Below are 13,979 nucleotides of genomic sequence, written 5' to 3'. Positions count from 1 at the left end.
GCTGCCCAGCAACCCCTCTTATTTATGGGTGACGTATAAAACAGGCCGTGTCTGGCAGTATATATGAATACACAGCGCAGTGGTATTACCTTCCTAGGTAAAGTGTACAGTAGTCGGGCTTCATGTATGTCCTATTACCAAATATACTAGCCATGTAAATAATTCTAGTGTGATATGACCACATTTATCCAATGTCAGAGCTTGTTCTGATGAATGTTATCCCCATGTGTCCTTTATCCTAACTCAAATGACTAGCAGGGATTTTAATTGTCACCTCCTGTTCTGCTCACGTACATTTGTGTAGCGCAACGCAGGTGAAAGGAGCGTAAAATGCTGTTTTGAACAAGCTCATCAGAAAGCAGTCCCCTGCCGGTGATGGGGCGGCTGCACAGGTCCCTGCCGCTGGTAGTGCGGCCACACATGTCTTTTGGCCGGCCACTAGTGACCATTTACATTACTGTAACACTACTCACATTTTATTCAGGAAAATGATGATTGATTGAGTGCTGTATTAAACAGATGTGTCCTTGATTCTCTGCCTTCTCAGTACAGCTTTGCTTACCAGAGTTAAACAATTTGTCTTTTAATATGCATCCGCTACACACACACAGACAGGGGCCTACAGACCTGTAACCCAAGAATCCCGCCCATTATACCGTGAACAACTTTGTTTCCCTGATTTTTTTTTTTTTTTTTTTAATATTCATCTGAAAATGTTTTGGCATAATTGGACACCAGTTAGATAAGGAACAATCAAACACAACACAAAAACAACCCTTCTGTATCTCTCAAGGTGCACAGCCGACGAACACTGGGGACGCCAAGAGGAACGTATTTCAAGAGTTACCAAAGAGGAGATCGAGATCAAGAAGTAATTGAATATTCGGGTTACCCACTAATTACTGATAATTGGTCCAGCATAACTTCATGAAAACGAAGCCTCTTTCTAAGATATTAATGGATTCTTACAATTTCAGTTTCTTATAGGTGTAGTGATGATACTTTGTCTCTCTTTCTGGAGAAGAAAAATGCAACTGCATGTAATGTTCATCGAAAAATTCCTGTGTTCGGTTACATGTGCTTTGTCGTGCAGCCTTTATATCAATATCTCCTTCCTGCCAGTTTAAACTAGACTTGCTCTCGTCTCTTGTCCAGCTTAGATGTGTAAAGCACCTAACGTGCCATGGGGCTTGTAATCCGAAAGGTGCCGCTCACTGGCTCAAGTGACTACATGAGGGTATTCCCTTTTACTCTTTAGTACATACTGCTTTTTTCCACCCCTATGAGGAGATCTCTGTTTGCAAGACCGCTTTGTAAATACCTTTTTATTGTGATTTTATCCCCCCCCACCCCAAAATCTCTCTCCCTCTTAATTGTGCAGTCACATATGTTGTAATCACCCATAAGTAACAGCGCAGTGATTATCTTAACACTTTAATGGTATATGTACCGGCAAATCTTTGCAGCAATTGCATCACTTCATCCTAATAAACAAATCATTTTCATCTGTTTTGTACATGGAGTGACTATAGTGGTGTACAGATTGCGTAGCTTGTTGGATACAAACAATTTTGCATTCTCCTCTGTGAAACGCGTGGTGGCCAGGGCACCCACTTCTGGTTTATGCTAAAGTCACGTGTTGCTGAGTCATGCTTACACAGCGGTGGTGGATGGATAAGTGCAATTAATTGTATGCTGACAAAGGTTATGATTTTGTAAGGTAAAATGGGAAACATTAGTCAGCAATAAATAAAACTAAGGACTTTTTTTTTTTTTTTTAATTCTGTGTTTTTGTTAGTCTTTGCATACTACACAAACATGACCTGTTGAAAGTAGAGCTAACGTAGAAGTGGGAGGGAGGGGTCTGGTCACATTTAAAAACAGCGGGTAGTAGGTAATATTCCTGGGTTTTTTTCACACAAGTTTCACACCCTCCCCCAAAGGTAGATTGCATGGAAATACACGAAACCACATAAAGACGGACGGCAAGTTGCCTGACGATGTTGAAGCTCCTAGGAAGAGGCTCAGGACCCATAGTCAGAAGGTAAATAACTTACACGTGTTTTATCCCTTGGTTTACTAACAATATAGCAAAGGCAAAGACTAACAGCTGGCTGGTCAGTCACTTATGTATTGTGTTCATTAATGGGCCCTAAAAGTGGTTCAGGAGGTGAGACTAAATAAGGAAACTGTCTCGGGTAGCACATTTCAGGTCCAAGAAAATTGTATTAAATTGATGGTAATTATCTCTTGATACACTAAAACAAGTTTCTTTATGTAAAGAATGGTAACGTCGCTGTTGTCATTCCCACCTTAGGCTATCAGATAGTATTCGGGGAAGTGCTATTTCCTTATAAGGAGTTGCACAAACAGAACTAATCTTTTTGAAAAGTTTCTTAATGAAAACAAAATTATTGTTGTAAGATCTAAAAAAATATATATTTTTTTAAACGGTACGCTCTAAAATAAAAAAAAATATAGCGGTCAGTAAGCTCTAAAATAAATGAAAAAATACGGTAAGCTCTAAAAAAAAAAAAAAGGTGGTTAGTAAGATCTAAAATAAATAATACTAAAAAAAAAAACCCGTTAAGCTCTAAATTAAAAAGTTCTTAAAAAAATAAAATAAAATTCCAAACATAAAGCCGTAAATTAGCTCTAAAATACGTGGTAAGAAAGCTCAAAAATAAAAATAAAGCAGTAAGATCGAAAATGATAAAAAAGGTAAGCTCTAAATAAAAAAAAATTGGCAAGTGAGCTGTAAACTTTAAATAATGTGGTAATTAAGCTCTAAATCAAGCTCAAATTTAAAGCATTAAATGAGCTCAAAATAAAGTGGTAAGCAGGCGGCACTGTTTATGGCTTTGTATGTGCCAACACTCAAACTAAACCTCACTCCTATTCTAAGTTGGTATTTTTGAATCTTTTCATGAACTCCGCCACAACTGATTGACCGCTGAGATTCATGCTCCTTTCACAGACTTACCCTGGTTTCCTAGAATAATATTTGAGCTCTCTGAGAATGAGCATGGTCTATAAGGAACCACTTTGCAGCTACCTTTTTTAGGATCATTGAGTTGATCCTATCAATTTACTGAGGGGTGAGATTATTTTGACAGGTCAAGAGAACAAAAAACTAGTCTTACCATGGCCACTCTACAATTGAAATGTTTTCCTCTTCCAGTAAATATCTTATTTCTCCTTCATCCACTGGGGGACACTGGAGCATTATTTTACAACTGGCTAGTGTTCCTTTTCCACTTTGTATATGGTATGATATGGCTGTAAACCAAAAGCTTCCTATAGACGGCAGATGTAAAGGTAAAATATATTCTCCTTTTATAGTACTACCTCCTCCTGTAAACAAGAGGCATCTATTTTAGGGCTAGGTGAATTATCGTGGGAGTACAGCCTATCTATCCACTTGGAACCAATAACATCCCTTGGTGAATTGATAGGCTGTGCACTCAAGTATTGGTTTAATCCACAGTATGCAGACAACAGGGTTGTTGCAGGTAATTAGTGTTAATCTGTACCTACTGGGTGACTGGAATCTGATCTTGAATGCTCGTTATGTTATGTGAACAGATCAGACGAAAAATCTGAAGTGTGAACCATTAAAGTGCGAGTGAGCATGCATTAAATGATTGACCATTTGACCTTCACAATGTATTTTACTTGTCACATACAGGGATTTATGCAAAGTCCGCAGCAGCTAAAAAATAATATATATACATTTCTCCTGGACAGACCATGTTGCAATACAAGGGGTTCCAATGCAATTATTTTGTATGCAGGGTAAATACTGGCAGTTGGAACTAAGCTAGAACACACCAGGTCACAGCTCTAAAACTAATCTCTCCGCACATATTAAATCCGCTCCCACCCCCTAGTGCAACATGGATTTGCCAGGGTGCATATTTGTTCATTAACTCCAGTATAAGCCCCACAGTGCGAATAGGATGAAGCTCGTCACAGGAAAAATGCCTGAATCACATGATCAAAGTACAGTCTGCTGTCACTGGCCAGACACACACACACAACTGCAGTCAAGCTAATGGCATGTTTATTTGCTCTGCATTTTAATGTGCTACTCCAAAATGCATAAGAAATGTGTATTAGATTGATGCTCTGATCCCATCTAATTACAGGGAAGGTCTCCGTTATTCGATGGGGGTGGGACTACAGCTTCCAGTGTCCTAGATAAAGACTTAACCATGTGTTGCAGAGCAGTGTGCCAATGTCCTCTCTATTTTGCTTTTATTCTTAGTCTCTGCCAATAATCCTCCCTGAACATTTCATTAATAATGTGCTTAAACATTTGCAGTAGTTTACGTCCCTTTAATTTCCCCAGTTTAACTGCCGGCTGCGTTTCTAACCAATTACTGTACTAGCAAATTAGATGTGAATGCAGCAGCAGTCAGTACATGTACGAGTTGTCTAGTACAATGAGCATTATATTGCCACTGCACTGGTAGGCCATTTAAACCCAGGCAAATGGTATTTTGTATCACTCTTTATTTCTGTTAGTTAGCCATTAGACACCTGCATTGGGGCTTTTGCTTTCTTTCCCCCCACCCCCTCCCTTCCCTTCTCTTCATCCTACAGACGTGCAACGTCATATCACTTCCTGCTTTTGAGCTGGCATACGTCGCTTTAAATAAGTATGCTGCTATGCAGGTCTGCCACTAGATGGCAGCCAAGAATGTTTTTTTGTTTTTTTATAAATGCAGATTTTGTTCATATTCTGCCCCCCTCCCTAATATCTGGATGCCCATGGATCTAGAATACCATTCGTGACATTGAGATCTCCTTTTTAAACCGATTTGACATTGTTCTTTTAGGTGCTATGGGCCAAAAACAGTGGAATGTGCTTTCCTGTGTTTGGTTTCTGTGTACTATATATGGCTGCCAGTGGAGACTTATTTCTGGGTGTCACGTTTCAGTTAAAGCCAGTGGATTTTAATATTCATCCGATCAGTTATAAACAACTATTGCTGTCTTGTTTTTCTCCTGTAGCAAGTGGAAACCAGCATTGAAAAGCCTTCCAAGTCCTGTAGAGGCAGAGAGAGCATCCCTATAAAGCCCCAAGCAGGTAATGTGAATCCACGTCACTGGTTCATGAATGTTCCCTACACTGTGTTCTCCTTTCAAAAATACTGCGGGGACTAGTGTGCAATAATGTGTGGACTTGCTGTCTGTGTATTTCTCACTGGGGAACTGCTTAACTTTACAGTGGGTCATTTCCTGTGTACTTAATCCACAACCGTTCATCCTAAAGTTGTAAAGGCTAATTCAAACTTGAGGTTGATATTTGTGAACACCCGAGAGATTAGGAAGTAACCTGAAGCAACAAGACTTCTAAGCTGTAGTACACTAATTATAGTGTCTGTTTGCTGTCGTTTACAGCATATATCTTTGGACCAGATTATAAATATCCCTATTACTACTTTTATTTTCCACGATCTATTTGTGCCACAGTCCTAGAGCTTTGAAGCTTTTAAGTCATCGGAAATCCGCATTCAGTTAAATAAGTTTATTGCAAGCTTGCTTTGTTTTTCCTGGTTGACCGTAAAACAAGAGCCCGATCCCCTGCGAACACTCTTTCGCTAGCTTGGCAAGTTGAGTTTATGGATGGAATGTTTTAAGATAAAGGAGATGCGTCAAGCCTTGGAAAGAGAGAAAGTGTAGCAGTTTCCCATAGCAACCACTGAACTTCTAATGTCCATTCTATAGACTGTTAGATAAATGATTGTACGTTGGAAAAGTGCTGCAGCCTATATGGTTGTGGCCACTCAAATATCATTATACAGCTAAAAGAGGGGATAGGCAGCACAAACCCAGAAGAGAGAGACTGCTCGTACAGTTTGTGACAGGGGTTTGTGGTCACCAGTCGACCCTGTTTTTACCAGATTCACTCCTGAGTGAGAGGCAAGAAACAGTGTAAGCTGCCTTTCCCTTCTCTTGTTGCTAGTTAATGACCCTGCCAAATGTCGGTCATGGCTGATCAGTAATGTTGTCATTCTCTTGCCGCTTCCCCTAGTGTCAGAACACTCTCCCTGATCTCAGGAAACCAGCATAAAGCAATCATGTCTATGCTACCTGGCATCGGCCAGTAACTATCCTGCTGATGGCACCTGTGGGAGCTGGATCCCTGTGCGTCTCCTGTGGAGAGTGGCCTGAGAATGTAGACTGTAACTAAATCTTTGTTTTACAGCAATACACAACCTCTCTGACGCTTGTAAGCCATTAAAGAAGCGGAATCGCAATTCGGATCTTGCCTCACTTTCTGTGAGCAAGAGCTCGTCTCCTGTTTCTCTGGTTGAGAATGAGGTAGAGAAATCCCTCCTGTTTTTTCGTTTTTTACTGTTGTCCTGACTAAAATATGTATAAATCTGGGTCCTGTAACTAATGCTAGAAAGTGGTTTGTATATCTCATTATTATTGCTTCCATGTCTTGGTACATAGTACATACAGCTGTTTATAAGTTAATAAGTATATTGATTGTTAATGCACATCTGCCAAATGCACCTGACTTCTGTACAATAATGAAGCTTGCTGGCTATAACGGTAGTGACCTCACATGTAGTGGGGATGGTTTGGGCTGATTAGAGATCTGTCCATTGTTTCCTAACTTGTAAGACCTGTAATGTCGGCAGACGTGTTTGGTAGTGTGCCAGACAAGGTGGGCGGGGGGGGGGAGTTGGATTTAATTAAATTATCCACTGGACTCACTCAGGGAGTTCGAACAGAAATCTGTGTTGAGTGCGCCATTGCGGCTTACTGTGCACAGCAATTGCATAGCTCCGGGCCATTTACCTGGAATGTTTGTAAAAGTCCTCGGAAAGTCCTACGGTTAAGTTTGTTGTTAAAGAGGGGGCCTTAATGACAAACCTAGTATGATCTGAGAAGCCCATTGTATGATGTCTGCTAAGGTGGAAGATGCTTTATTGTAGGTGTCTGATGAGAGATCCGAATCCCCCTCTGAAAGCGCAGACGAGTCATTGATCTGTAAGAAGTCAGAGAAAGGATCTTCAAAAAAGGAGCTAGTCTGCCAGGTACACAGTTTATATATTTTACTGGCTTGGCTGCTAACACAGTGATTTTATTTTTGCATCCAGTGTTTTGTGGAGACTAGTTTTATTAGGTGTTTTACCTGCACTAATATTTTCTAGCTGTGTGAAAAGCCTGGGGACCTCCTGCTGTGCGAAGGCCTCTGCTTCTCTGCGTTCCATGTATCCTGTCTCGGCCTATCTAGGAAGCCCAGTGGCCAGTTCCTGTGTGAAGAATGTACATCAGGTGGGTGGCCGTGCTTTAATGGGGATATGTACAGATCTCACTATACAAAAGTTTGTAAAGAGACAATATTTAAAAATAAAATATAAGGTGCTTTTTGAGGAAATACAAAAATATTTTAGGAGTCATATGCGTTTCATAAAAATGATGTGTTTCCTCATAGCATCTGAAACATTGTTACTAGATGTACAGTACTGTTCTCTTTAACATGTGAATGGCTGAAAAAGTGTATTTTTTTCATTTGATCAATCTCCCTTCTAGTATAGAGCATTTTAATGGCTGTTTATCAAATTGTATTTGTCCTCACACTCCTGAACTTGATTTCCCTGTGTAGGTATTCACACGTGTTTTGTGTGCAAGGAGAAAAATGCAGATGCTAAACGTTGTAATGTACCAAACTGTGGCAAATTTTACCACGGGTCTTGTCTGAGAAAGTATCCTCATGCGGTATTCGACAAAGGTTTCCGCTGCCCCCTTCACCGATGTGCCAGCTGCCTTCTTTCAAACCCTCCAAATTCCAGGGCAATCAAAGGTGAGCCGTTCGTTTTCTAGGTTGTCTGTGTGTACATAGATATAGATAGTGTGAGTGTGTACCAGCTAACATTGGAACAATACAGAAAGACAATGGTGCTCAAGCTTCATTCACCCCAAGTGCTGTGTACTTGGAACTCCAAAGTTAGTATTTATACTAGGACCAGCCAGGGTTGCCGCTGTTTACAGGCTATCAGTGTTCTATTATAACATTCTGCTAGTACATACATTGGCTGACAGGCAGCTGTAGATAGAGGTCTATATCTGCATGATTCTCTGCTTTGAATGTAAAACCTCAATTGCCATGGTTTTGTCACTGTTACTTCTATTCTACCACTTTGCCTTTTGATATTTGAGTTGGTGAAAGTGTTGTTTTTTGTTTTTTTTATATTCGTGTTCTCTGAATCTCTGCCTCTCCAGGGTTGGGAAGGGTGCGGGATCTCTTCCTTAAAAGTCTGATACAATCAGTAAAATTTTTGCCTTTGTAAAATGCAAATCCACATTTTCTCACATATGGTCCAACTGAAGGGCAGTTTGTGAAGCTGAGACCCAGGACACAGCTCCGAAGAGGGCGTCCCCTGCTGTAGATACACAGGCTTCCCGACACCAGCATCCCGACAGAGTTAGAAATCAGAAGTTTGTCGGTCAGCATTCTAACCCTTCCTGGTGCCTGACCCTAACACCTCCCCCTAGTGCCTAAACCCAATTTCCCCGCACCCTAAACCTAATCATCCCCCCAACCCTGCTACTTACCTTCGGGATTCCTGCACTGGCATTCTGAGCATCGGAATCCCTGCAGTCGGGATATTGGCCACATCCTGGCTTGGAGGTTGACACTGGCTAGCACTATGGCTGAGTAATCTCACCAGTCAGCAGTTTCCAGATCTGTATCTTCCTCTGTCTCTGGGGCTTTGGCGGCCTCTTGCCCTCAGGAATCTTCTCTAGTGTAACCTTCTGTGGTTGGGTTGGCTGCTCAAACAAGGGTTCAGTCTTCTGTTTCAGTGAAGCCATCATGAGCCCAGGGATTGGCTTGGTCAGTACAGGGTTTAGTACATGTGTCTTCTACCTTTAGAAAAGCTACTTGACCCTTCTAGGCTTGGGTGAACCATCTAGACACACTGGTTCTCACAATGAAGACTTCCATCTAACCTACAGCCTGGTGAATAGGGCTCCTCTCACTGTGAGGAAGGCCATCTAGAAGACTCAAAGTTGGGTTTCTCCTCAGTCATACAGGACAACACCTCAAATGTCTAGGGAGTGGACGCCATAATTAAGGCGGTCTGACAAGTGCTAAATATTTCTGACATGGATCCTCCAGAATCCTAAGAAACCTCTTTTCAAGAGGAAGCATAAACAACTGGTGGCTTTTCCATCCTCCCCTCAGTTGGAAGACATTAGCCACAACATGGGTACATCTGGAACGCAAGTTCTAGATATCACAAGCTTAATCTTTCTTTACCCGCTCCCTTCGGCAGACATATTCAAATGGGAGTCCCCTCCATTGGTGGATCCTTTGTTCTTTGGATTATCCAAAAGAACTACTATTACCGTTCTCTGTTTTACTTCCCTTAAACAAACTTCAGACTGAAAGCCGGAATCTGCTCTAAAGTCGATTTTATGTAGACACAGTGGCGATATTTATGCAGATCTACCAATTGTTTGCCAGTGCATATAAGTCGCAATGCGCACTCGATTTCATTCGCACTGAGGATCCATTTGCAAAGTGAGTGGCAGGTAGTCAGCATTTGGAGGTGGTAACGGGGGAGGGGATCAGAAAAAAAAAGGCGTGTCTTGCCATTTGAACGTTGTTTCATTGCTGTGCATAAATTAGCCATTGCGATTGCAGCTCTCAAGCTGCGAATGCAATGTTTGCAGCTGGTCAGACATTCTGCAAGGGCAAGATGGCTGCTCGATGGGTGTCGATGTTACCGATGTTTGCAGCTTATTTGGGAGAGGCTGCTACAGACGCAGGTGTCAACCTGCACTGGGAGTTTGGCTTTGGCCCTTACTGCTAGTAGAGCTCTCTGGTTGAGAAAGTGTTGTACTGACGTACAATCCAAGCAAACGCTCGTCTTCTCTGAAGAGATTTTGTTTGGGCCCAAACTGGATAAGATCATTGCCTTAGCTACGGGAGAAAAGAGTTCCTTTTTACCCACTCTCTCTTCCTTTCTTCAGGTAGACAGCAGGCCAAGGAGCTTTTGGACAACCTTCCTCCACCAGAGGTGGAAACACCAAGGGATGACACTCCTGACTTGCCTGTTGCCTAGGCGCAAACTTTCTGAGAAACCATTAGCTTGACTGGTTACCTGCCCACTTAAGCTGTGCCCCACCATAGGATCCCTTAAGTGATTTCAGATTTGTCCCGATGCTTGCGTCAAGTATACCCTCTCTGCTGGATACAAGATAGACTTCTTGTGGCCTACTCCATGGAGGTTCTTTTCTACAGGTCTTCCAGTCCCATGCCAAAAGAGGTGGGTCTTGAAGGAGGCAATAAACAATCTTCTTTTGAAGGAATCATTGTTCTGGTCCCTGTGGGACAGAGATCCAAAGGCTTTTACTCCAATTTATTTCTAGTACCAAAATTGGACCGCTTGGTAGAACCCATCTTAAACCTATTATACGCCTTGAGCTTCCTTTAACCAATTAAAGATGGAATCTCTTTGTTAAGTAATAGCACAAATGGAAGCAGGATAATTTCTCATAATGTCTCATCCAGACATTCAGGATGCTTACTCCCCCTAGTGCCAACTCCTAACACTCCTCCTAACCCTGCTACTTACCTTCGGGATGTCGGCGCCAGGATTCTGACAGGTGTTGGGATTCTGGTGCCGGTACTATAAGCGCCGGCATTCTGTGTGCTGGGTTATTGACTGTATCTCGTGTTTAGGAAACCCACACGTGCAAAGCTCAGTAGATGGTAGGTGATAGTGTTGCTTGATCCCAATTTATAAACTTGTACCAGGTCTCTTAGGGGCTGATTCAGTTACGCGCTCCGTGCTGCCGGAATGGTTCTACTGTAGTGGTTTCCAAACTTTCTTGAATCACTGCGTCCTAGAGTAGTTTCATTTTTGTTTTCACGGAACCCCAAGGCCAAAATTTCTTATCTTAATATTTTTTTCTGAATTTCTCAATAAGCAAATTTTGCTTTTTGGTCATCCTAAGGTTCAGTTATGGGGTGATAGACAGGGCTATGCTATTGTTTGTACACATATATTTTTTAATTGGTAGCCGCAAGCACTGGTGTTTCCTGTCGACCTGATCAAAAATAATTTGTTTTGGTCCTAGAACACCCACCCGTGGCACACCTGCAAGTGCCCTGAGAACACCTATAGGGTGCCACGACACCCAGTTTGGGAACCACTATTCTATTGAAAGTTCAGAGTTGTATGCTATGCCGATATCTACGCAGTTGAGTGATTATCCCTAAACTGCGCATGCTCCAAGGTACATGGTAGTCGCACGCAGTCACGATCTACTCGAGTCTGATTAAGTCAGGGAACGTTTGGGGGGAGGTAACAAGGAGTGACTGCTAAAAATGCAGCCGCATCGCGGTCGTTTTGGGGGCGTGTCACAATGAGTCTGCAATCCTCATATGCAAGTAAAATATTTTAGTTCCCGTGGCCATTCTTCGCTAACATAGGTTTACTGAAAAGCCTGATAGTCGAAGGATATGTGACCGATGGTGCGTCTTTGTATGCAGGTGCTTGGAATTGCACAGCGGCAGGTGGACGTCTCAATACATTCATTGGCGTCAGCGACACTTGCATATTTTCGCACATCCACTGCGTACACAGACGCAGCATTAGCGTACAGCTCTGAGTCAGCCCCATAACCTTTTGTTTCTGGTTAATGCACTGCTTATGTAAAAGCCCTTTGTGACAAGTGATGATGACTAAAGTCTAAGCCACGATTCTTCTTATGCAGCAAAATTGGTCCGCTGTGTCCGCTGTCCGGTCGCTTACCATGGCGGGGAGTCCTGCATGGCTGCTGGCTGCACGGTGCTGTCCCCTTCCAGTATCATCTGTTCTGCACACTTCGCTGCCAAGAAGGGCAAAACTCATCACACCCACATCAATGTGTGCTGGTGTTTTGTGTGCTCCAAAGGTATGTTTTTGTCATTGTTTTATCATTAATACTGTAATCATTTTGGGATATTTAATAGAGTTTGGCACTAAATTCAAAGTCTGCACAATGTTTGAAACTCCTCGCCTTCTATACCCCCCTTCCCGCAGACCTCGCCTTGTCGTCAGGGGTAGGGTGCTCCTGCACTGTACAGCCTACGGAAGGGTTGGTAATGGATACTTGTTTCTTAATTTTTTTTTTAAATTGTCCTTATGAGTCATGACTGAAGGAAGTAATTCCGGAATTTACTTTGGATGTTTCCTAATTAGAATTATACTTTACATTGTGATTTCTAGTGTCTGCTTTTTTAAGGTCAAGGTACCTTTTTGAATGCATTCGAGCAGGGGTGGACAGATTTTTGGACTTGGTGATCTACTTTTAAAACTAAAAACCTTTTGTGATCTACCGAGACTGAAAAAGGGGGCGTGGTATGCAAAAAGGGGCGTGACCTCGCAGCAAGGGGCGTTGGGACTCTTCTGCCGAAATTACATAGTATCCCCAATTCAAATTACTCCATACAGCAGCACAATCTTATTTACATTACACCACATAGCATTGTCCCTTATTCACATTACGACACAGTAGTGCCCCTTATACACTATGCCCACTGTAGTAGTGCCCCTTATACACTATGCCCACTGTAGTAGTGCCCCTTATACACTATGCCCACTGTAGTAGTGCCCCTTATACACTATGCCCACTGTAGTAGTGCCCCTTATACACTACGCCCACTGTAGTAGTGCCCCTTGTACGCTATGCCCACAGTAGTGCCCCTTGTACGCTATGCCCACTGTAGTGCCCCTTGTACGCTATGCCCACTGTAGTGCCCCTTGTACGCTATGCCCACTGTAGTAGTGCCCCTTGTACGCTATGCCCTCTGTAGTAGTGCCCCTTGTACGCTATGCCCTCTGTAGTAGTGCCCCTTGTACGCTATGCCCCCTGTAGTAGTGCCCCTTGTACACTGCCCCCTGTAGTAGTGCCCCTTGTACACACTGCCCCCTGTAGTAGTGCCCCTTGTACACTGTGCCCCCTGTAGTAGTGCCCCTTGTACACTGTGCCCCCTGTAGTAGTGCCCCTTGTACACTGTGCCCACTGTAGTAGTGCCCCTTGTACGCTGTGCCCCCTGTAGTGTAGTGCCCCCTGTAGTAGTGCCCCTTGTACGCTGTGCCCCCTGTAGTAGTGCCCCTTGTACGCTGTGCCCCCTGTAGTAGTGCCCCTTGTACGCTGTGCCCCCTGTAGTAGTGCCCCTTGTACGCTGTGCCCCGTTTCCTGTGCAGTACTTACCTCTCTTCAAGCTGGTCAGCTCTCCCACGTAGACGCTGACTGGATCTTAATAGATCCATCAGGCGCGCAGGATAATTCACATCACGGGTGACTCCATGACTTCACCCGCACACTGCATTACTGGGAACGCTGGCTTCTGAAGCTTTTTTTAGTTTCTGATCGCTTTAGAGACCAGCGTTCCCAGCTGCTGCAGCAAGTTGGTCACAATCTACTGGCGAGTGTAATCAACGTATTTGCCGGCCCTTTTTTTGCCCTTCACTGAAACCAGGGAATTTTAACCTTTTGTATCTGAGGGCAGTTAGCCAAGGGTTTACCAGTGGTGCCAGCTTGGACATAAAGCCTGGTAGCATCAGTGCACGGCCGTAAAGTTTTCTTGTCCTTAGAGATGATTTTAGATTCCACCTCTACAGCTGCTCTTGTCCTGTGAGGCTGTTTTTTGTAAACCGCCGCTTCTCGGGGGGAGGGAGGGGAATTGAGGTTAAAATTTAAATACCTTTTCCACAAAAAACCCGGCTTGGACCCATGCTCAGTGTCCTGGGTCGGAGCTGGGTTTTACCCTTGTCTCACCGGCAGCTGGACCCGGGTCAAGCTGTTCACATCGGACTCTGGTCTTCAGAGAATACAGTGGATGTCTCCAAGCGCTACTGAATCCAGCCAATTCGCTGGTTTGAGGCATGACCCATGTTATCGTGACCCGGGTCGCGCCGTGTTCATAGCAACGTTACCGGGGTCCTTCGCGGTTTTAAAAC

The 13,979-nt window shown here is 43.3% G+C and overlaps 1 protein-coding gene across 2 annotated transcripts in view; it reads left to right on the top strand.

Annotated features, from left to right (window-relative positions):
* Window positions 1-13,979, top strand: part of NSD2 (nuclear receptor binding SET domain protein 2) — a 90,763-nt gene that overhangs the window by 57,788 nt on the left and 18,996 nt on the right. For both annotated transcript variants that reach the window (XM_088454994.1, XM_088454995.1), the window contains exons 7-14: window positions 794-871; window positions 1,944-2,044; window positions 5,017-5,092; window positions 6,215-6,330; window positions 6,954-7,055; window positions 7,173-7,296; window positions 7,628-7,825; window positions 11,749-11,928. In XM_088454994.1, coding sequence (XP_088311120.1) covers window positions 794-871; window positions 1,944-2,044; window positions 5,017-5,092; window positions 6,215-6,330; window positions 6,954-7,055; window positions 7,173-7,296; window positions 7,628-7,825; window positions 11,749-11,928 — 975 coding nt within the window. The remainder of the gene's footprint in view (window positions 1-793; window positions 872-1,943; window positions 2,045-5,016; window positions 5,093-6,214; window positions 6,331-6,953; window positions 7,056-7,172; window positions 7,297-7,627; window positions 7,826-11,748; window positions 11,929-13,979) is intronic.

This window comes from Taudactylus pleione, unplaced genomic scaffold (assembly GCF_031769625.1).
Source record: "Taudactylus pleione unplaced genomic scaffold, aTauple2 ptg000638l, whole genome shotgun sequence".
Taxonomy (NCBI): Eukaryota; Metazoa; Chordata; class Amphibia; order Anura; family Myobatrachidae; genus Taudactylus; species Taudactylus pleione.
The sequence above is the reverse complement of the archived record's forward strand: the minus strand, read 5'-3'. Positions and strand labels throughout refer to the sequence as shown.